The 21,283-nt window shown below is 50.7% G+C and overlaps 1 protein-coding gene across 3 annotated transcripts in view; it reads right to left on the bottom strand.

The window, feature by feature from the left end:
• Positions 1-21,283, bottom strand: part of ankmy1 (ankyrin repeat and MYND domain containing 1) — a 285,915-nt gene that overhangs the window by 226,801 nt on the left and 37,831 nt on the right. For all 3 annotated transcript variants that reach the window (XM_072474914.1, XM_072474912.1, XM_072474913.1), the window contains exons 4-6: positions 10,054-10,270; positions 5,958-6,122; positions 803-1,284 (exon numbers count right to left, since the gene is read on the bottom strand). In XM_072474914.1, the coding sequence (XP_072331015.1) occupies positions 803-1,284; positions 5,958-6,122; positions 10,054-10,270 (864 nt within the window). The remainder of the gene's footprint in view (positions 1-802; positions 1,285-5,957; positions 6,123-10,053; positions 10,271-21,283) is intronic.

Below are 21,283 nucleotides of genomic sequence, written 5' to 3'. Positions count from 1 at the left end.
AACCTGTGAAGTTCCAATAGGAGCTCCCCCATCTGCACTCATATCAGAGGCTGAGGAGTACTTAAGTTACAGCCCATTAACTCTGTTTCTCTCTCCATTGATGCTACCAGACCTGCTGAGTTTTCCTAGCGTTTTCTGTCTTTATCAACAATTTCTAATCAAACGGGAGCATTGGAACAAACAGTAAAACTAAATGGAGCAACGCTGGACAGGTGGTGCAATAATGGGGCAAAGGACGAGTTAATTGGACCGCAAAGGGGTGAGAGTAATTAATAATGGGACAGGGAGAGTGTGAGGCGAATTGAGCCTTGTATTTAGTAATGGAGGAGGGGAAGAGTAGGAGTCTAACTGCAGGGCCTCTGCAGGGAAGCTGAGTATTCGATCCCTATGTTGAGTAAACTTCTTTACCAAACGGTGCTCCTGTGAGCCTCAGGACCCTGGAGGTATTGAAACAAAAAAAAAAGCAGCTTTGGGCTTGCACTACAGATGGTGGTCAGGTGAAGGTACTCAGTATGCAGCTGACGTCATTCCCATGGCCGCCACTCACTACGAGACACGCAAATGATGTGCTCCGGGGCAACTTCCTATGGGTTTGGACCTCTATTTAAATTGGTGCTCCCACCAGATGAAGAGAATACGGAGGGGGGAGGACAGAGAGGGGGAGGAAAAATATCTTTGTTTACATGGAGCTGAATCAAGCGGATTAGTGGGGAATGTGTTTTCGGTTGCGTCTTGCCATTTGCCTTTATTACGCGGCCCCCGGAATACAAGTGAGACAAACAGTCGCTCTTATTGCACCTACAGAGATTTCATCGTTGCTATTCTCCATATTCTCTCGTTGTGCTTGAATTCAGGTGACCCCAAAGCTTTCTCAGCTGACATCCGAAATTGTTGGTTCCGACTTAAGACTTGAGCTGCACGCTGCAACTGTTGCCCGGTGACACTGAAATGAAAGTGGTGCACGCTTCGTGTCGATTCGAATTGAGTTGAGGGAGCCCCTGCTGATGGCGATGCTAGGCTCTCAGTGTCCTCCTCAGTCTCAAAGTCTGTAACGTCCTCCCCCAGAAGATCTTCGAAATTCAAAATCTCCTCCTCCACATTCTCTTCATCCAGGTGGTTCAGCTCATGCTTGCTATCCAGCAATGGAATGACCGCAATCTTCTTGAAACTTATGCTGCCCAATCGGATCTTGCGGTCATAAATCGAGAGTCTTTTGGCAATCTTCACCTGGGTGGTCAGTTCCTCGTCCGATAACACCTTCGACGAGCCTTTATCAACAGGTGTCTGGAGAGAAAGGAATTCAACGTGAGCTTGCCACATAGTGTGTAACCAGAAACCCTTCAGTGAGAAACCTGAACAAAAAGACTGAGTTCCCGTCGCAAAACGCCCAACCATGTTACACAGAGACACCTCTGCTTCCTGCCGAGGAGACAGGGTGGGGTAAATTCGGAAGTAGGAAGTGTGGGGTTGCATTTTGTGATTTGCCATTTTCAGCCCCAAACATAATGCAGAAAACTGCTTATTCAACTCATGGTCTGGACTCGTTCAACCCTATCAGCTTGGAGTGGGATAGAGGGAGGGGCAGAGGAAAGCTCTGGACTAGATTGATTAATCAGCAAGGAAATCAAGGATTATGGGGATAAGGTGGGAATGCGGAGTTGAGGATAATGGGATCAGATCTGTCATGGTCTCATTGAATGGCGGAGCAGAGCTGATGTGCTGAATGGCCTACTTCTGCTTCTGCGTCTTATGGTCTTATTAGGTTAGTTCGACTGACATGTGGCTGACCAAAGAGAACATCTGCATGTTGTAACACAGCCCAAAACTGGCTGTCAAGGCTTATGATTCGAGCTCTGCCCAGATGGTTTCTCTCCGTGCTGAATGCAGTGTATTGCTGCCATAAAGATAAGCTCGCCTAACTAAGGGCAAAGGCGGCAAACTCCAATGAGGCCCAAAAATCGGGTACGGGGATCGTAATGTACGCTGAACTCACACCACCTGCTGCCTTCCAAAGCAATGTGCTGCCACCTCATTTAAATGATGGCCATGCACATCCAGTCCTAACCCCTCTGCTGAGTGGCTGCAAACCTGCGTAGGGGTTGCCAAATCATGGGAGGTTAGAGCAACTTTAATGCTGGCCTGCATCTCTTAAAGGAGCGGTGATTTGTGGCTGCACCAGCTTCTGGGGCTGATTGCAGAACAGCCTCTGAGCAAGAATAACACTGAACGATGGCCCCGTCAGGCAGGCAGTGGGCTCCTACTAGAGGTCTTGGTGCAGAAGGTGAAGAGGAGAAGTGTCAGCCATCCACATGGGCCAGGGCAGTCTCCAGACAGACTCCCAGGAGGCAGTTGGACCAGATTGCAGTGCCAGTAAGCGCTAGCTGGGCAGCCCCAAGGACGGGGTCTGCCAGAAGTTCAATTAGCTCACAAGAGTTGTCAAGGTCAGTGAATGCACCTTCAAATGTCATCTCTGATCACCTGCGCCATCAGCTCCCCACACTATTCAATGCACCACACCCCCATCACTCACCCATCGACAATCTCTATCAATCAGTGCCCATACGCGGCATTCATATGCTTCACCTCATCCTCACACGCTGAACACTGCTACAAGACTCATACCCCATGTCGTGAGTAACTCACCTCCTGACTCCCCAAAGCCTGTCCACCACCTACAAGGCACAAGTCAGGAATGTGATGGAATCCTCCCCACTTACCCTGATGGGTGCAGCTCCAACACCACTCAAGAGGTTCAACACCATCCAGGACAAAGTAGCCTGCTTGATTGGCACCCCCTGCCACAAACATTTACTCCCTCCACCTCTCATAAACAGTGATAGCAGTGTGTACCATCCTCAAGAACACACCAGGGCTTCTGAGGCAGCACATTCCAAACCTGCCACCATCTAGAAACACAAGGTCAGAATATGAATGGGAACCCCACCACCTGGAATTTCCCCTTCAAGACACACAGCATCCTGACTTGGTATTATATCACCAGTCCTTCACTGTTGTTGGGTCAAAATCCTGGAACTCCCTCCCGAACAGCACCATGTGTGTACCTACGCCACACCACACGGACTGCAGCGGTTCAAGAAGGGCAGCTCACCGCCACTTTCTGAAGGGCAATTCGGGATGGACAATAATGCTGGAGGGCAAGAGGTGCCCACATCACGCAAATTTAAAAAATAAATCACAGAGCTGGCACGGACCTTCAGCTCTTCAACCGAGGCAGCTGCACCCCTTGAACAAATCACACCAGACTCACTAACACCCTTGCGTCTTTTGAGTCGGACAAGGCGAAGGACAAACAGTGGCAACAGCACTAAATTGGCAGTGAGAGGTATGGTTCTATATCTTTACCCTGATGGAGAAGGTGTTCACCCTCATTAGTGTGGCTGACATTGAAGCTGCAGTCTGTGGCAGCGTTGGAACCATTGAAGATGACAGTGGCCTCAGACGAATGCTTCTTCTCAGAGCCCATTTTGAACCCCGCCTCCCTCCCAACTCAACAATCTCTTCCATTTTACAAGTGAGAAAAGGTGGGGTAGTGGTAACGTCCCTTGGCTAGTAATCTAGAGGCCCCGGCAAATTCTTTCGGCGCATAGGTTCAAAACCCAACAAGGCAGCGGGTAGATTTTTACATTCAACTAATAAATCTGGAATTGAAGATGAGGAGTGGGTTCTCTGCCACCAGCCACCTGCAGTGGGGCTCTGTGCACCTCTGTGATGCTCTGACCCTATCGGCAAGGATTCACGCGGTTGTGGATTGGTGCAATTATTTTCCAGCATGGCCTTGACGCGATGGACTCCGCAGTGGGTCAAGGTGCCACAAAGTCCATCAGAGGGCCCTTTTTAATCTACAACACACATCCTATCCACCCCATCGCCCAGCACCTCCCCACTCAGAGCCCCCTCCCCCATATCAGAGGCCTCCACCCCTCAATATCAGTGACCTCCCAACAGAATCCCCCCCATCAGAGACAATCTGCAGGATTCTCCGTCCCGCCAGACCCATTTTCTGGCACGCCCCTGCCTTCAGCGGGATCCACCATCCCGGCAGCCGGCCAATGGGGTTCCCTATTGTGGCCACCCCCACGCCTTCAGGAAATCCACAGGCGTGAGTGCGCTGCCGGTGAAGTGGAGTATCCCCGCCAATGCTTATAAACATCAACTATGATTGACAGGCCTTCACCATATCAAAAGTAATTAAGTGAAAAGAGGAAAAGAGAAAAAGAGGAAGTGAAAGCACTTATCTCTTAGATGTTTATAAACATTATGGTTAGCGTCACAGCCGGATACTTGGGATGTATCAAGAGTGAAGGGAAATAATAATAAACAATCCAGGCTCCTGGCTGTCTGGAAGCCATTACCCTGTCCATTACAGCCTACTAAAAGCTATTTCTCCTTGGAAGAGAATAGGGACCTCGCAGATCAAAGGATCGAAGGGGGTTTAAAGCCTTGTGATGTGTTTTTTTTGCTTTCTATGAAGTAACAGCTGCTGCTTTCAACACTTCTGGCTGAGGCAGCAGGTGTAAGGGACTGGTGAGTGAAAACGCAGTGATTTTTCACTGTCTCTGTCTGAACTGCTCTTTAGTTTGCAGACTGCGTGACATGGGGGGGGGCGGGTTTCTCTGACTTGGGGGTGGTATCCGACATGGGGATCTCCGACATGTGGTGTTTCCGACATGGGGTGTATCTGTTGAGTGTTTGATGGGAAGGTCAGTTGGGGATCGGGTCATCCTCATGCGTGCGTACTGTAGTGGGGGGGGGGGGGGGGGGGAGTTGACCAATAATTCCCATGTTGGTGGAGGGAAGGATGTCCCTATTTGTCAGCGGGGCAGGATTTACGTTATTCACCGTACCTCAGTATCAGGCCAACCGCTCGAAATGGCAGCCCGATAGCGGGATTCGCAAAGGAATCAACAGGTTCAAATCCCGCCATGACACAGCACAGAAATTGAAAGTCAAATAATGGGTACTAATGAACACAGACAAGCCGGAGACTCCTGCTCGGCTGGCGATCAGCAGCACCACCCACAGCTGCAGGCTGGCTGGCTGACCACTCGGAATTTCTCCACCTGCAGAAGATCAAGTTCACCATCCGAGGGGGGGGGGGGGGGGGGGGGGGGGAGCAGTTGGATGATGTAAAATTTGTAAATAGGAAACGTCATACCACGTAAATATCAGGTGCTCTATATGTTGGGGCTGGTTTAGCACAGGGCTAAATCACTGGTTTTGAAAGCAGACCAATGCAAGCCAGCAGCGTGGGTTCAATTCCTGTACCAGCCTCCCCGAACAGGCGCCGGAATGTGGCGACTAGGGGCTTTTCACAGTAACTTCATTTGAAGCCTACTTGTGACAATAAGCAATTTTCATTTCATTTCATGTTAAACTGTTACTCTGCAAAAATTGGAAAATGCCAATAAAAATATATTTTTTACAAGTCTAATGATGATTATGAAGCCATTGTCGATTGTCATAAAAACCCACCTGGTTCACTAATGTCCTTTCGGGAAGGAACTCTGCCGTCCTTACCTGGTCTGGCCTACACGCGACTCCAGGCCCACGGCAATGTGGTTGACTCTTAACTGCCCCCTCGAGGACAATTAGGGATGGGCAATAAATGCTGGCCTTGCCAGCATCGGCCACATGGTGCTCTTTCCAAGAGCCGGCGCACTCGATGGGCCGAATGGCCTCCTTCTGCACTGTAAATTCTATGACATCCCATGAACGAATAAAAAAAAATACTCGTCTGCTTGGCCCTGAAACACACTCCCTCGGATAACGATTTCCACATTCTCACTGTATTGTGGGTGAAGTTCATTCTGAATAATTCCATAAATTGAGTGAAGCAGAATCTGGCTGTCCCAGTTTCACCTGTTGTGCTGGTGAAATTAGGAAAATGAACCAGGGAAAGGTCTCACCGGCTGGTGTGGGCTTCAAATGAAACAAACCTCTCTTCCGTTTGCGATATTGAAGATATCTTTGTGCAGAAAGGATCCAGAGGGGTAGTAAAGTGTTGAGCTGCAGTTGAGCGCCGAAACACCCTCATTGTTCAGCTTGTTCACGTTCGCTCCATAATCCAGCAGGAGGTTGATGGCAAGTGCACTGCAAACCACCTGGAAGAAATTTCTCAGATGAAGCTGTGCGAGTTGGTGAAAGTCACATAGAGTCAAAGAATGTACAGAGTAGGAAGAGGCCATTTTGGACAATCCGGTCTATACTGGCTCTTTGGCAATGCAACTAATCTCACTACCTTGCTCTTTCCCCGTCGCCCTTTTGTTCTTTTTCTCCCTTCGAACATTTCTTCCAAATCTCTTTTGAAAATTGCAGTTGAATCTGCTTCACGGACAGCACATTCCAGATCTCAACAACCTGCCATGCCCGAAAATGTTTCCTCCGGTCGCCATTAGTTCTTTTGCCAGTCATGTTAAATCTGGTTACAGGCCCTGCTGCTATGAGAAATAGTTTATCCATATGGCTTGATCAAATCCCCTTATTATTTTGAACACCTCTATCAAATCTCTCCTCCCCGAACAGGCGCCCGAATGTGGCGACTAGGTGATTTTCACAGTAGCTTCATTGAAGCCTACTTGTGACAATAAGCGATTAGTATTATTATTAATAAACATTACTGTTCTGAGGACTTTATGTTGGGGCTTGGCTCCTCCACTCTTCTCTAAATAATGGAGATCCCTAATCCTTGGCACCATTCTAATAGATCCTTTCTACACTTCTGCTCAAGGCCGTTAACATCCTTCCTGAAGTACAGCGTTCATAAGATCCATAAGATGTAGGAGTAGAAGTGAGCCGGTCGGTCCATTGAGTCTGCTCCCCCATTCAATGAGATCATGGCTGATCTGATATAATCCTCAACTCCACTTTCTTTCCTTATCCCCATAACCCTTGATTCCCTTACTGATTGAAAACTTGAACGTACCCAGCCTCGAGAGAGCCCTGTGTGATAAAGAAACCAACAGATTCACTACCCTCTGAGAGAAAGAATCCCCCTCTCCCCCACCCCCCCCCCCCCCCCCCCACCCCCCCCATCTCTGCCTTAAATGGGCGACTCCTTATTCAGCGTAAAACATGATACACCAGCGGAGGCCTAATGAGTGATTTGGAAAGATATAACATAACTGATTTGGAAAGATATAACATAACGTCCTTGCCCTTTGTACTCTCGGGTTTATTAATAAAGCCAAGAATCCCATGTGCTTTTTAAACAGCCTTCTCACCTTCTCCTGCCATCTTCAAGGGTTTGGGTCCTTACACCCCCAGCTCTCACGGTTAGTCGACAACATTTAAAATGGAACCATTTATTCATGTGGTCTCTCTTTATTCTTCCCTCCAGAAATTTTACGTGACAGGCGTCTGCCCCTTTCACCAGTCTGTCTCTTTCACCAGTCTGTCTATGTCCATCTATAATCTGTTACCATACTCCGCAGCGTTTATCACATTTCCAAGTTTTATCTATTTATTTTTCACAGTACATTGTGCACCTCGTTTCACCTTTCTCTTCTGGAGGCTCAAGCCCCTGACAAATTAGTTTAACCCCTTCCGAACAGCAATGGTTAATCGTCCTGTGAGGAGATGAATCTCAAATCCAAAGAGGTGCAGCCCTGTCTCTCACCACCTCCCCCAGCCCACCACCATCCCTCCATCACCGCCTTGTCCGGCTGAATAGGTCCCTCTTGCTGCGGAACTGGTTCCATCATGAAGGAGTAAGGTTTGGCATTCCCTCTTCTTTGTTGGAAAGTTAGGGATTACAGCCTCACTCTGAACAGCCCTGCTTGATGAATATCGAGAGAGGACTACTTGCATTTGAGGGGGGGCGAGTCGGCCACCCCTCCGTGCCTTGGAGCCCATGGGAGGAAGGAAGGGTCACAGTCTCTGAGCACAGGGCTGACAATCATGTGAGACCGTCGCCATCGCATCAAACCAGTTCTCAATGTACCGAGTTGGGAATCAGGCTAACACACTGAACCCAACCAGTTCCAGAGTGTGACAGAATAGTGTCTGACCAACTGTACCACTCAGTCCCAGAGTGTGAAAGGATAATGTTAGGAAAACAAAGGTAGTTTTAAGGGATTTATATTTGTATTAGTAAATATTAGAAATAAGGTATAATTTAAGGCGGTTTAATGTAATGTTTCTGTGCCCGGAATGGTAAAACCTACAGTTAGATCCATGCTGGACAAAGACGTTTATATGTGCGGGAGTTGGTTTCAGTTCCAAGTGTGATTCTATTGTGCTTAGAGAGGGTTATGCATGAAAAATAAATAGTAGTAGCAGTCATCACTTAGTGACTAGAGGCCCTTTTAAAGTAGGAAATCTTTCTGTTCTTAGTTTAGCTGAATTTGTTGGCAGTTGGGGACAGGACACTAGGGAGTGAACACCTCTCAACTGCCAGAAGCTGGACAGGACAAGGGAGTTGCAAAGGTACAAGCTTCCTAAGGAACAAGTTACAGTCCAGATAACCAGGGAACTGGACTGAAAGAATGTTTAAGATGACTGGGGTTAATAGAACAGAGACCAAAGTATTGTCCAGAGGAATTGAAGGAAGAGTAAACAAAGTGTTCTTTTTAAAAATAAATTTAGGGTATCCAATTCATTTTTTCCAATTAAGGAGCAATTAAGTATGGCCAATCCACCTACCCTGCACATCTTTGGGTTGTGGGGGTGAAACCCACGCAAACACGGGGAGAATGTGCAAACTCCACACGGCCAGTGACCCAAGGTCGGGATCGAACCTAGGACCTCGGCGCCTTGAGGCAGCAGTGCTAACCACTGTGTCATCGTGCTGCCCCTAAACTGAGTTAAAGAGACAATTTCAGAAACCAGATTGAAATTGGAAGAGAGGTAAATCAAACATTTGATGCCTTTTTATTAGAGTCTGGGAACCGAGAGTTAAAGCAATTGTGATTAGTTTGTACAAGGTGTTTAGGTGAATTGGACATTCTGAATTCTCCCTCAGTGTACCTGAACTGGTGCCGGAGTGTGGCGACTAGGAGCTTTTCACAGTGACCTCATTGCAGTGTTAATGTAAGCCTACTTTTGACAATAATAAATATTATTATACAGCAGTTAAGACAGAGAAATCTTAAAAGGGTTTGCATAAAACCTGGACAGGATTCGCTGTTAAAAGAACAGCAGAAGCTTTGTTTAAAAGTATAATTGAAAGGGGGGTTTCGGAGGTGCCAGCGAGCAGGGATTGAGAGGCTGGGAGATCTGTTTATTGATGGGAGCTTCCCCTGTTTGGAAGATTTGGAGGAGTTTGAATTGCCGGGAGGGAATGGGTTTCGGTATCTGCAGATAAAGGATTTTGTGCGAAGGCAGATCTCGACCTTTCCACTTCTACCGCCGCAGGGGATACAGGACAAGGTGGTTTCTAGAATGGGGTGGGGGAGGGTAAGGTATCGGAAATCTATAAAGAACTTATGGAGTGGGTGGAAACCCAGATAGGTGAGATAAAATGTAAATGAAAAGATGAGCTGGGTGGGGAGAAAGAGGCGGGTCTGTGGGAGCATGCTCTGAGCAGAGTCAACACGTCCTCAGCATGTGCCAGGCTCAGCCTGATACAATTTAAGGTGGTTCACCGGGCACACAGTGGCCCGGATGAGCAGGTTTTTGGGGGCGGAGGACAGGTGTGGGCAGTGTGCGAGAGGGCCCGCAAAACATGTCCCACATGACCCACTGTCTCACCCAGTCCCAGAGTGTGAAAGGACTGAGACCCATTCTCCTTCTCTCAACAGACAAGTGTCTTTGTGGCTCTACACCTTTGTGCGGAGGCCCAGAATGGACAGCGACTGCTATTGTGGAGGTGTGCACACCTCTGAGACATGACAAGATGCTATATATCCCACTGCAGAACGCTCTCAGTGCTGAGTCAGTACTGATTCATTCAACAAGGGAAAGCAAGAAATAGTGACTTTAAGAGCATCTTTCAGCGTATTGGATCATTGCTGGCAGTTCGGTATCAATGTCACTTGGTATGAACGTTTCTCATATAGACACCAAAGGGAAGTGCAAGGCAGGAGTAATACTTACTGAGGCACCAATCAGTGACATATGGCCATGGACATCAGCAACATCGGCATTCACTAAGTTAGTTTTGAGAATCTCGTGCACTTTCACATAGTCCCCTTCTCCAGCTGCAACGATCAGCTGTTCAGAGCTGCACTCAAGGGGTCCTTTTGGTCCAAAGCTATCTCGATTTCCTTCTATTATAGCCGTCACATTCCACTTGAGCATTGCTTGAATGCGCCTACAGGAAAGAGAATTGGCACCGTGTTAATAGAGTGTGTTGAATCAGGGTTTGTGAATTCTCATTGGCCGCACCTCCAATTGAACGTGTATCTGAAGGCTACATCACACGATCGCCCACCTTCTAATGCTCCAAAGGCCATGAAACAGCACCCTCCCCTGCTGCGTCCATCTTAAATACTTTTGAAATAACAAAATCGACTCAGAAATTGCAGGTAACATTCTGCAATTCAGACAGCATTGGTGAAACACTGTGGGTGGGATTCTCTGCAGGCTGATGCCGAAATCACAAAATGCGATTGGGCGGAGATTCGGTTGTGATGCCAAAATCCTGGCCAGTGCCGGGCACCCGGCAGAATGTTGTGCTCCGCGGAGTGCCTCCTCAGCAACGTCAATGCATTCTACGCCGCACATACAGGAAACGCTGTTTGCATATCATTAGCGGGGCCTGACACAGTTTTCTCCGGGGCCTCCGTGATGTTGCGCCGCCACCGGGAATTACCGACGGCGAGTTTCACATGAGGTTTCAAAAATCAGGAAACAGGCACTGTGGCTGATGAGGGAGAACGAGGAGGTAGGACATGCAGAGGCATGACCGTGGACTGGCGGTCCTAACATTGGCCAGGCTGGCTGGCGGGGGTGGGGGGGGGGGGGGGGGTTGAGGGGGTGGGGGGGCTGCCAGACCTGGGCGGACAGCGGAGGGGTGACCATGGAATGGGCAGTGGAGTTCAGGATGAACCTTCATGGGACTGGAGTGTCTAAGAACGGACTGCCACTGCGGCTGTACGAGCTGGAGCTGCTCAAGGAGGAGGCAGCTGCAGTAGCGGAGCCTGCCCCAGAGTAACAGGAGGCAGCCGGTGAAGGTGGAGAGCCGCCTGCCCGACAGGCCGAAGCGCAGGAGGTGTAAAAGAGACACCGCAGCGTCTGTTATTTGAGGATGTGCCAGACTTGGCATGCCGTCAAGAACTCCGACTGAGCAGGGGGACAGTGCAACATATTTGCTCGATCACCTGGTACCACTGGGGTGTGGGGAGGACACCCGTTCATGGTGGCTATCAAGGTGATGGTCGACCTGAGCCTTTACGCCACGGGGCCCTTCCAGGCGCCGAGTTGGGACCTGTCCGGGATCTCACAGAGCTCGATGCACAGGTACATCCGCGCCATCACGGAGGCCCTACATGCCCGGCCAGCACAATATATCCATTTCAATGTGGACCGAGCCCATCAGAATGTCCGGGCAGCAGTGTTCTCCATCATTGCCCACTTGCCCCAGGTCCAGGCGATGATCGGCGGGATGCCTGTCGCCCTACAAGCACCTGCAGATGACAGGTCAGCCTTCAGAAACCGAAACGGGTTCCACTCGCTGAACGTGCGTGTGTGACCATGCCATGCTCATCCTGCACATCTGCGCCCGATACCCAGGCAGTGTGCACAACGCCTGTATCCTGGCACACTTGACGATTCCTGACTTCTTTGAGGTCCCCCCCCCCCGGCTGGGGGTAGCTCCTGGGTGTCAGTGGTCATCCGCTGCAGTCGTGGCTGATGATGCCAATCCGGAGGCCACAGCTCGACGCTGAGACAAGCTACAACGTCCATGCAGCAACCAGGGACATGATTGAGCGGTGCTTCGGCATCCTGAAGTTGTGGTTCAGGTGCCTGGACCGCTCTGGAGGGGTCCTATCACACATCAGAGGGGCGACGTGCTGGAGGAGGAGGCTGAACGACAGGCCTCGTCCGGCAAGGAGGATGCGGAGAAGGGTGGGGATGGGTAGGACATGGGGCCCGGGCAGGCACAGGAGGTTGCACAATGTGTGCGCCTGGGCTGGCGGGCAAGGGACGCTCTAATCGTCTGCAGGCTCAGCGACCAGGCTGTCTGGCCAGCGGCGCAGACATCCCGTCCCACCCCCACCACCCCCTGCCGGCCAGCCACCCCCTGCCATGAACCCCTCCCCACACAAACTACCTCCCTCCTAACCTTGCAAATCCCCTCCAAGATTCCTACCTGCCTCACTATGGGGGTGCAGGCACTGGGATGGCAGTAACAGTACATCTGGCTCTTGGGATAGAAGATGAAGACAACCCACCCTCGGATGCTCTCTGGTGCTCCGCATCATTCAACAATGTCTGCCGATGGTGGCACTTTCCTCCATCGGCCTGGGTGATCCCAGCATGCCAGCTGACCATTCCATCACACGCTCCCATCGAATCATTGGGTGGCGGAAGTGGGCATGGTGGGATGGGGTGGGATACCAGAGTGGTGAGCGTTGGCTGAATTGTGTTCCCTCTGCCAAGCCCACCCCAACCTATGCACCCACCCCGACCCCTCTGCGGCCAGCCCAAACCAACCCATCGCTCACAAGTTTCTGACAGAACACCGAGGCAGGTTGTAATGTCGTGCACATGTGTTTATTGGGAACATATAAATATCAGGTTCGTGCCCTAGCCCCTATTGCTATCTTTTATGCCATCCTAAATGGTGTCTACCTTTCTGGCCCCACAGGCCCAAACGCTATGCCTAAGTGGATCCCCAGTGGGAGTAGAGGCGACCTGGGTCCCCCTTTGGCGGCTGTCTTGTGGGGTGACCAGGCCTGGGTGGGCCCAGCTGCTGCTCAGGTGTCCCAAATGGCGTGGTGCCACCCTGTTCTGCCCACTGCCCATGTGATGCACCAGGGACAGGAGGAAATGAAATGGAATGAAATGAAAATCGCTTATTGTCACAAGTAGGCTTCAAATGAAGTTACTGTGAAAAGCCCCTAGTCGCCACATTCCGGCGCCTGTCCGGGGAGGCTGGTACGGGAATTGAACCGCGCTGCTGGCCTGCTTTAAAAGCCAGCTATTTACCCCTGTGCTAAACGAGGAGAGGTCCGAGGTGCTGCGATGGGTTCTGGCATCTCCCCTGCAGGAGTCACCAACTTGGGCCCCACCTCCCTCAGGGTGCTCAATGGTCCCCGGCTACCCAATGGGTGGGGGGCGGGGAGAGGGTGTGAATGGAGCTATCCCCTGAGGCTCCCCCGCCACCTGGCTCGCTCTCAGCTTGACCAGGGTCTGCACGCTCATGGAGCTCAGGGAGTGGACGACCTCCCTCTGGATCTGCGCCATCTCCCTCTGGGACTGGCCACCTCCCTCTGGTTCAGTGCCACGTCTGCCAGCGCCTGGGCAATGCCGGCGATGCTCTCAGCCATGACTTGCTGTGACTGGGCCATGCTTTGCAGCGCCACTGCAATGTCCAGGTGGCTCTGCCTGTGATAGGGCAGCTCTGTCCTGGGCCTCAGCCAGTTCCTGCACAGATTGCCCCAGGCCTTGTCACCTTGACCCATGGGCAAAACCTTCGCCCCAGGGCCTGGGTGGCACACATGGTCGGCACCACCTCCTGCTCCTGCGCGCATTTGGACTCATCCAACTGCACCTGCAGGTGCTGGATTCTCGCCGACATTCCCTCATGTAGTCCCTGGCTCTGCGACTGCATTTCACTAATCGATGGGACTGTCCGTTCCAGAAGCCCAGAAGCCATCTGGAAGGCAGCTAGTCCCTGGGGTCAGCCCGCCCTCTGACAGTCTGCCCCCTCGGTGTTCCGCAGCATGTGTGTGGAGCACATCAGATCGTGTCCTAGGAGCCTCATCACAGTGCTCAACCGAGGTGCGTGTCTCTGGGATGGTGGAGGGTGTTGGACCCAGCTGTGCCAGAATGTCGGTGTCCTCCCCGGACTTGAGCTCCGGGGTGTCATGGGATGCGGGTTGATGACTCCCATCGGTGCCCTTGTCATCGCTGCTCTCCGCTTGTGATTGGAGTTGGGGGACACCAGAAGGGCCCGCGGCATCACCAATAGCTCATGCAAGACACAACACAAGACGCACAATTGTATTGCGGGCCTGGGGGGGGGGGGTGATGGTGCAGAGGACGTGTGGTTGTGGTGGAGCGGGGGGATGGGGGTGGTCGTGGGGTGGTGGTGGGTGTGGGCCTCACCCAATGCCGACTTCTGCCTCAGCGACTGTCCTTTCTTTGAGCCCACTGACCATATCCAGTGCTCCCTAATCAACTGCAGTGAGGGGCCGCAGGCCCGCTGTTCTCCCTCCAGTTCTCTCCCTCTCTCGCCAATTGTGAGCGGGTGGGGGTGGAGGGGGGTAGTTGGGGGCCGGAAACAGAAAATGATCAGTGTTAGACAGTCCAAGGAGTGAGTAGCTTGTGGCTTTGGTGGCCAGGGCATCCAGATATGGCAACCGATATGGGTGTCGGCATGTGGTGCAGGGTGGGGGTTCGGCCACCCTCGGGTGGGGGAGAGGGAGGGGTTACAGGAGTGTGAGATGGGAATTGGCGCTAGGGGCACAGTGCTGTCGACTCACCCTGGCCTCCCCGAGGAGGTCGTGTAGCTTATTACGGCACTGCGAGCCGGTCCGCGCGATGTGGCCCATGGCGCTGAAGACCTCTGCCACCTGCGTCCAGGCCCAGCAAATGGCAGCAGCTGGCAGCCTCCTTCCAAACCTGGTGTACAGGGTCGCCCGCCTCTCCTCCCCGGCATTCAGCAGGGTCTTGAGTTTGGCGTCCGTGAAGCCATCTTGTTGGCTGGCATGAGTGTGCGTCGGGGGTCAAGTGTATCTATGCAGGTGCAGCTTGTCAGCCTCCTGAGTGTTAATCCTCAACCCGGCAAATCCGGCACCATTTCCCATTGGAATCGATTATGTTCCACCTGGCGCAAGTGCTAGTCCCTTAACGGCCGATGAATTGGTCCAAATCCACAGCAATGTGGTTGACTCTTAACTGCCCTCTGAAATGGCCTAGTGAGGCACTAGTGCGCGGACAAATTGGATGGCAACAGCTTGCCCTTGCTCGTGATGCTCACGTCCCATGAAAGAATGAAATGAAAAAATGTTCATATGCATTTTGTATGGGGAGACATTGGTTAGAAGTCAACAGTTAAGGTGAGGGGGAAACCATAGTGAGTCTTTTTATGGCCAACGAATGTTGAGGCCCTGGCAGAATTGATTGAGTATGGGTGAGAGGCCAAATGGGTTTCTCTCTCCCCATGAGATTTAAAATCCTTGCCCTCAAACATTTTACAGCCTCACTTCTCCTTAACTCATCAACCGCTTTCAACACTCACATGTTCTCCTGCCTCCTTTGACTGTGTCTCACAGGTGTGGAGGGCCCCACAGTCTTAATCCAAAGTCCAAGCTAGCACGTCAGTTTGATGCCGAGGGAAAGCTGCAACGTCGGAGTGGAGCCTTTCAGACTTTTCTTTTATTTGTTCATGAGATGTGGGCGTCGCTGGCTGGGCCAGCATTTATTGCCTATCCAATGTCAACCACATTGCTGTGGATCTGGAGTCATATGTCGGCCAGACTAGGTACGGACTACAGAATCCCTTCCCTAAAAAACATTTGTGAACCAGATGGGTTTTTCCGGCAATCGACAATGTTTTTGTGGTCACCTTTCGACTTTTTTAATTCCATCATTTTTTTCCTGAATTCAAATTTCACCATTTGCCAAACTGGGATGTTAAGCCCTTGTAAGGGGTGATAAAAGATACCATGGACGGGATTCTTCGGAAACCGGCGGGGCGGGCAACTCCGGCACGATGGAGTGGTGTGAACCACTCTGGCATTGGGCCGCCTCGAAGGTGCGGAATCCTCCGCACCTTCAGGGGCTCGGCCAGCGCCAGAGTGGTTTGCGCCGGCCGGCGCGGAAGGGGCTTGGCGCCACGCCAACCGTTGCCGAAGGGCCTCCGCCGGCCGGCGCGAGTTGGCACGTGCGCGGGAGCGCCAGCGTGTGCTGCCGTCAACCCAGCACATGTGCAGGGGGGAATTCATCTCTGCGCCGGCCATCGCGGACTGTTACGGCGGCCAGCGCGGTGGAATAGAGTGCCCCCATGGCACAGGCTCGCCCGCAATCGGTGGACTCCGCACCCCACCCAAGGACCCTGGAGGCCACCCGCGGAGCCAGGTCCCACCGGTAAGTACCTGTCATAACATACGCCGGCGGGGCCGGCCGATAACGGGCGGCAACTCGGCCCATCGCGGGCCGGAGAATCGCCAGGGGGGCCGCTGCCAGGGGCCACCGAGTGGCACAGCGAGATTCCCGCCCCTGCCAAATCCCCGGCGCCGGAGAATTCGGCAGCCGTAGGGGGCGGGATTCACGCCGCCCCCCGGCGATTCTCCGACCCGGCGGGGGGTCAGAGAATCCCGCTCCATAGCTCTGCTTCAGTGAAGAATAGATGAGTTCTCCTGCTATCCTAGTCAATAGTTATCCATCAACAGTGACCTGTTTATCGCTTCTCCCCCTTTTGGCTAAGATGAGCGTGGGTTCAGGTGTAGTGCCTGGATCTGGTATGTCTCTCATGTGGGGACCATGAATTGGATTGAATTTGAATTTTATTTGGTTTTTGGAGCAGGCAAGGAGCTGGATTAGGGGTTTGCCCCTGTCCACGCTCTGAGCTCTGGCTTTGTAACTCTGATAAAGTAATAATTTTTAAAAAACAGGCCTGTTTTTGGGATCTTGCAGTCATGTTTCCTGCATTATAGCAGGGACAATACTGTCAAAGAACTTCATTGGCTGATAGCGCTTTGAGACATCCTGAGGATGTGGAAGGCGCTATATAAATTCAAGTCTATCATTTTCTTTTCAGTCAACTACCCTATGGAACAACCTCTCTAAATCTCTCCAGGCGGGATTCTCCGTCCCGCGGCACCCATTTCTAGGTGCGGCACGCCCCGCCGGTAGGGGGATTCACTATGCCGGCAGCCGGGCAATGGGGTCTTCCATTGTGGGCACCCGCACGCCATCGGGAAATCCACGGGCGTGAGTGCGCTGCTGGCGGAATGGAGGATCCCGCTGACGGAGAATCCAGCCCACTATTTCTCTATTTTCCTTTTGAGGAAACCTTTACTTAAAAAAAAATAAAAAATTTAGAGTACCCAATTCATTTTTTCCAATTAAGGGGCAATTTAGCGTGGCCAATCCACCTACCCTGCACATCTTTTGGTTGTGGGGGTGAAACCCACGCAAACACAGGGAGAATGTGCAAACTCCACATGGACAGTGACCCAGAGCCGGGATCGAACCTGGGACCTCGGCGCCGTGAGGCTGCAGTGCTAACCCACTGCGCCACCGTGCTGCCGAGGAAACCTTTTCAAAACCCATTTTCTATGACCTCTCCAGCAATCATATCTCTTAAACTTGCGTTGCATGTTGGCGGGGGGTTCCCTCCTTTTATTATTTCTCTGCCCTATGATGCCGAGTTGCTTCTGGCTTCGTAAAAAACAAGGTGCTGCACTCCATTTTGCCACATATTGCAATTAGGTAGGGAATGTTTGTCATAAAGGACATTTCAGGAGCCTGCAAACTGCAGCGAAGGGGTTAGGTACCAAGAACTACCCCAGGAATCAACGATATAATCAAGGAAAAGCTGTTGGTGTATTGGTGATATCACTAGGTGAGCCCAGCTATTGGTCTGGGAACATGGGTTTTAATCCCACCATGACAGAGCAATTAGGTACGAGCAACAAAGGCTGGCCTTGTCAGTGATGTCCAAGCCATGTGAAAGAATAAAGGGGAAATGAATAAATTTGCAGCTGACATTGAATTGGCAAGGGAGTGGGGTGCTTGTTAATACAAGGACAGCTATAACAAAAGACAGAAAGATTTTAAGATGCTTGCAGTGGGAGTCTAAAAGTGACAAATGAACTTTGATACAATTGAACAGTTCAGGCCTATACTCTCTCGAATTTAGAAGAATGAGGGGAGATCAAATTGAGGTACACAAGATGCTAAAATGTATGGATAAAGTAGACATGGAGCCTACTTTTTAAAATTCATTTGCGGGATGTGGGAGTCGCTGGTTAGGCCAGCATTTGTTGCCCATCCCTAGTTGCATTTCAGAAGGTAGTGGCCTTCTTAAACCGCTGCGGTCCTTGAAGTGCAGGTACACCCACTGTGCTGCTAGGGAGAGAGTTCCAGGATGTTGCCCCAGCGACAGATAAGGAACGACAATATATTTCCAAGTCAGGGTGGTGAGTGACTTGGAGGGCAACCTCCAGGTAATGGGGTTCCCAGGTATCTTCTCCTCTTGTCCTTCTAGATGGTAGCGGTCGTGGGTTTGGAAGGTGCTGTCGAAGGAACCTTGGTGAGTTACTGCAGTGCATCTTGTAGATGGTACACACGGCTGCCACTGTTCATCGGTGGTGAAGGTTTGAATGTTTGTGGAAGGGGGGGGGGGGCAATCAAGCAGACTGCTTTGTCGTGGATGATGTCGAGTTCTTGAGTGTTGTTGGAGCTGCACTCCTCCAGGTAAGTGGAGAGTATTCCATTACACTCCTGACTTGAGCCTTGTAGATGGTGGACAGGCTTTCGGGGGGGTGGTCAGGAGGGGAGTTATTCGCTGTAGAATTCCTAATTTTTGACATGCCCTGGTAGCCACAGTATTAATGTGGCTAGTCCAGTTCAGTTTCTGATCAATGGTAACCCCCAGCATGTTGATTGTGGGGAAGTCAGCGGTGGTAATGCCATTGAATGTCAAGGGGTGGTGGTTAGATCCTCTCTTGTAGGAGATGGTCATTGCCTGCCACTTGTGTGTCAGGAGTGTAACTTGCCACTTGTCAGCCCAAGCCTGGATATTGTCCAGGTCTTGCTGAATTTGGACATGGACTGCTTCATTGTCTGAGGAGTCACGTATGGTGCTGAACCTTGTGCAGTCATCCGCAAACATCCCCAGTTCTGACCTTATGATGGGAGGGAGGTTATTGATGAAGCAGCTGAAGATGGTTGGGTCTAGGACACTACCCTGAGGAACTCCTGCCGTGATGTTCCGGAGTTAAGATGATTGACCTCCAACCACCATAATCATCTTCCTTTGGGCCAGGTATGACTTCAACCTGTGGAGAGTTTCCCCCCTGATTCCCATTGACTCCAGTTAGCTAGGGCTCCTTGATGCAATACTCTGTCAAATGCTGCCTTCATGCCTCCTCTTGTGGGGCATTCTAGAATGAGAGGTCATAGTCTTAGGATAAGAGGTAGCAAGTTTAAAACAAAGTTGAGGAGAAACTATTTCTCCCAAAGGGTTATGAATCTGTGGAATTCGTTACCCCAGATTGCGATGGATGCTGGGACAGTGAGTAAATTTAAGGAAGAGTTAGACAGCTTTTTAATTGGTAATGGTTGAAGGGTTATGCAGAACGGGAAGGTCAGTGGAGTTAAGACCAGGATGAGATCAGCCATGATCAAATGGCTGACTCAATGGGCCAAATGGTTTGATTCTGCTCCTAAATCTTATGAACTTATGATACATTTTGATGAGAAGAGCACACAGGTAAGTATATCACTACAAGTAGCCAGATTAGTTAACAAGGCCACAAAGAAAACCTTTGAGTTTGTTGCTCAAGGGATAGGATTTGGGTCAGGTTGACAGGGTTTGGAAATATCAAAAATGGCCGACATGCTCAGTTTCATAAGAACATAAGAACTAGGAGCAGGAGTAGGCCATCTGGCCCCTCGAGCCTGCTCCGCCATTTAATGAGATCATGGCTGATCTTTGTGGACTCAGCTCCACTCTCCGGCCCATACACCATATCCCCGAATCCCTTTATTCTTTAGAAAGGTATCTATCTTTTTCTTAAAAACGTTTAAAGAAGGAGCCTCAACTGCTTCACTGGGCAAGGAATTCCAGAGATTCACAACCCTTTGGGTGAAGAAGTTCCTCCTACACTCCATCCTAAATCTACTTCCCCTTATTTTGAGGCTATGCCCCCTAGTTCTGCTTTCCCCGACCAGTGGAAACAACCTGCCCGCATCTATCCTATCTATTCCCTTCATAATTTTATATGTTTCAATAAGATCCCCCCGCATCCTTCTAAACTCCAATGAGTACAGTCACAGTCTACTCAACCTCTCGTCATAATCTAATCCCCTCAACTCTGGGATTAACCTCGTGAATCTCCTCTGCACTCCCTCCAGTGCCAATATGTCCTTTCTCAGGTAAGGAGACCAAAACTGAACACAATACTCCGGATGCGGCCTCACCAACACCCTATACAATTGCAGCATAACCTCGCTAGTCTTGAACTCCATCCCTCTAGCAACGAAAGACAAAACTCGATTAGCCTTCTTAATCACCTGTTGCACCTGCACACCAACTTTTTGCGACTCGTGCACCAGCACACCCAGGTCCCTCTGCACAGCAGCATGTTTTAACATCTTACCGTTTAAATAATAATCCATTCTGCTGTTATTCCTCCCAAAATGGATAGCCTCACACTTGGCAACATTGAATTCCATCTGCCAGACCCTAGCCCACTCACCTAACCTATCCAAATCCTTCTGCAGACTTCCGGTATCCTCTGCACTTTTTGCTTTACCACTCATCTTAGTGTCGTCTGCAAACTTTGACACATTGCACTTGGTCCCCAACTCCAAATCGTCTATGTAAATTGTGAACAACTGCGGGCCCAACACTGATCCTTGAGGGACCCCACTAGTTACAGGTTGCCAACCAGAGAAACACCCATTTATCCCCACTCTCTGCTTTCTGTTAGTTAACCAATCCTCTACCCATGCTACCACTTTACCCTCAATGCCATGCATCTTTAGTTTATGCAGCAACCTTTTGTGTGGCACCTTGTCAAAAGCTTTCTGGAAATCCAGATATACCACATCCATTGGCTCCCCGTTATCTACTGCACTGGTAACGTCCTCAAAAAATTCTACCAAATTAGTCAGACACGTCCTACCCTTTGTGAACCCATGCTGCGTCTGCCCAATGGGACAATTTCCCTCCAGGTGCCCCGCTATTTCCTCCTTAATGATAGATTCCAGCATTTTCCCTACAACCAAAGTTAAGCTTACCTGCCTATAATTACCCGCTTTCTGCCAACCTCCTTTTTTAAACAGCGGTGTCACGTTTGCTACTTTCCAATCCTCTGGGACCACCCCAGAGTCTAGTGAATTTTGATAAATTATCACTAGTGTGTTTACAATTTCCCTAGCCATCTCTTTTAACACTCTGGGATGCATCCGATCAGGGCCAGGA

The sequence above is a fragment of the Scyliorhinus torazame genome, chromosome 14 (assembly GCF_047496885.1).
Source record: "Scyliorhinus torazame isolate Kashiwa2021f chromosome 14, sScyTor2.1, whole genome shotgun sequence".
Classification (NCBI taxonomy): Eukaryota; Metazoa; Chordata; class Chondrichthyes; order Carcharhiniformes; family Scyliorhinidae; genus Scyliorhinus; species Scyliorhinus torazame.
This window is presented reverse-complemented; position numbering and strand designations above follow the sequence as displayed.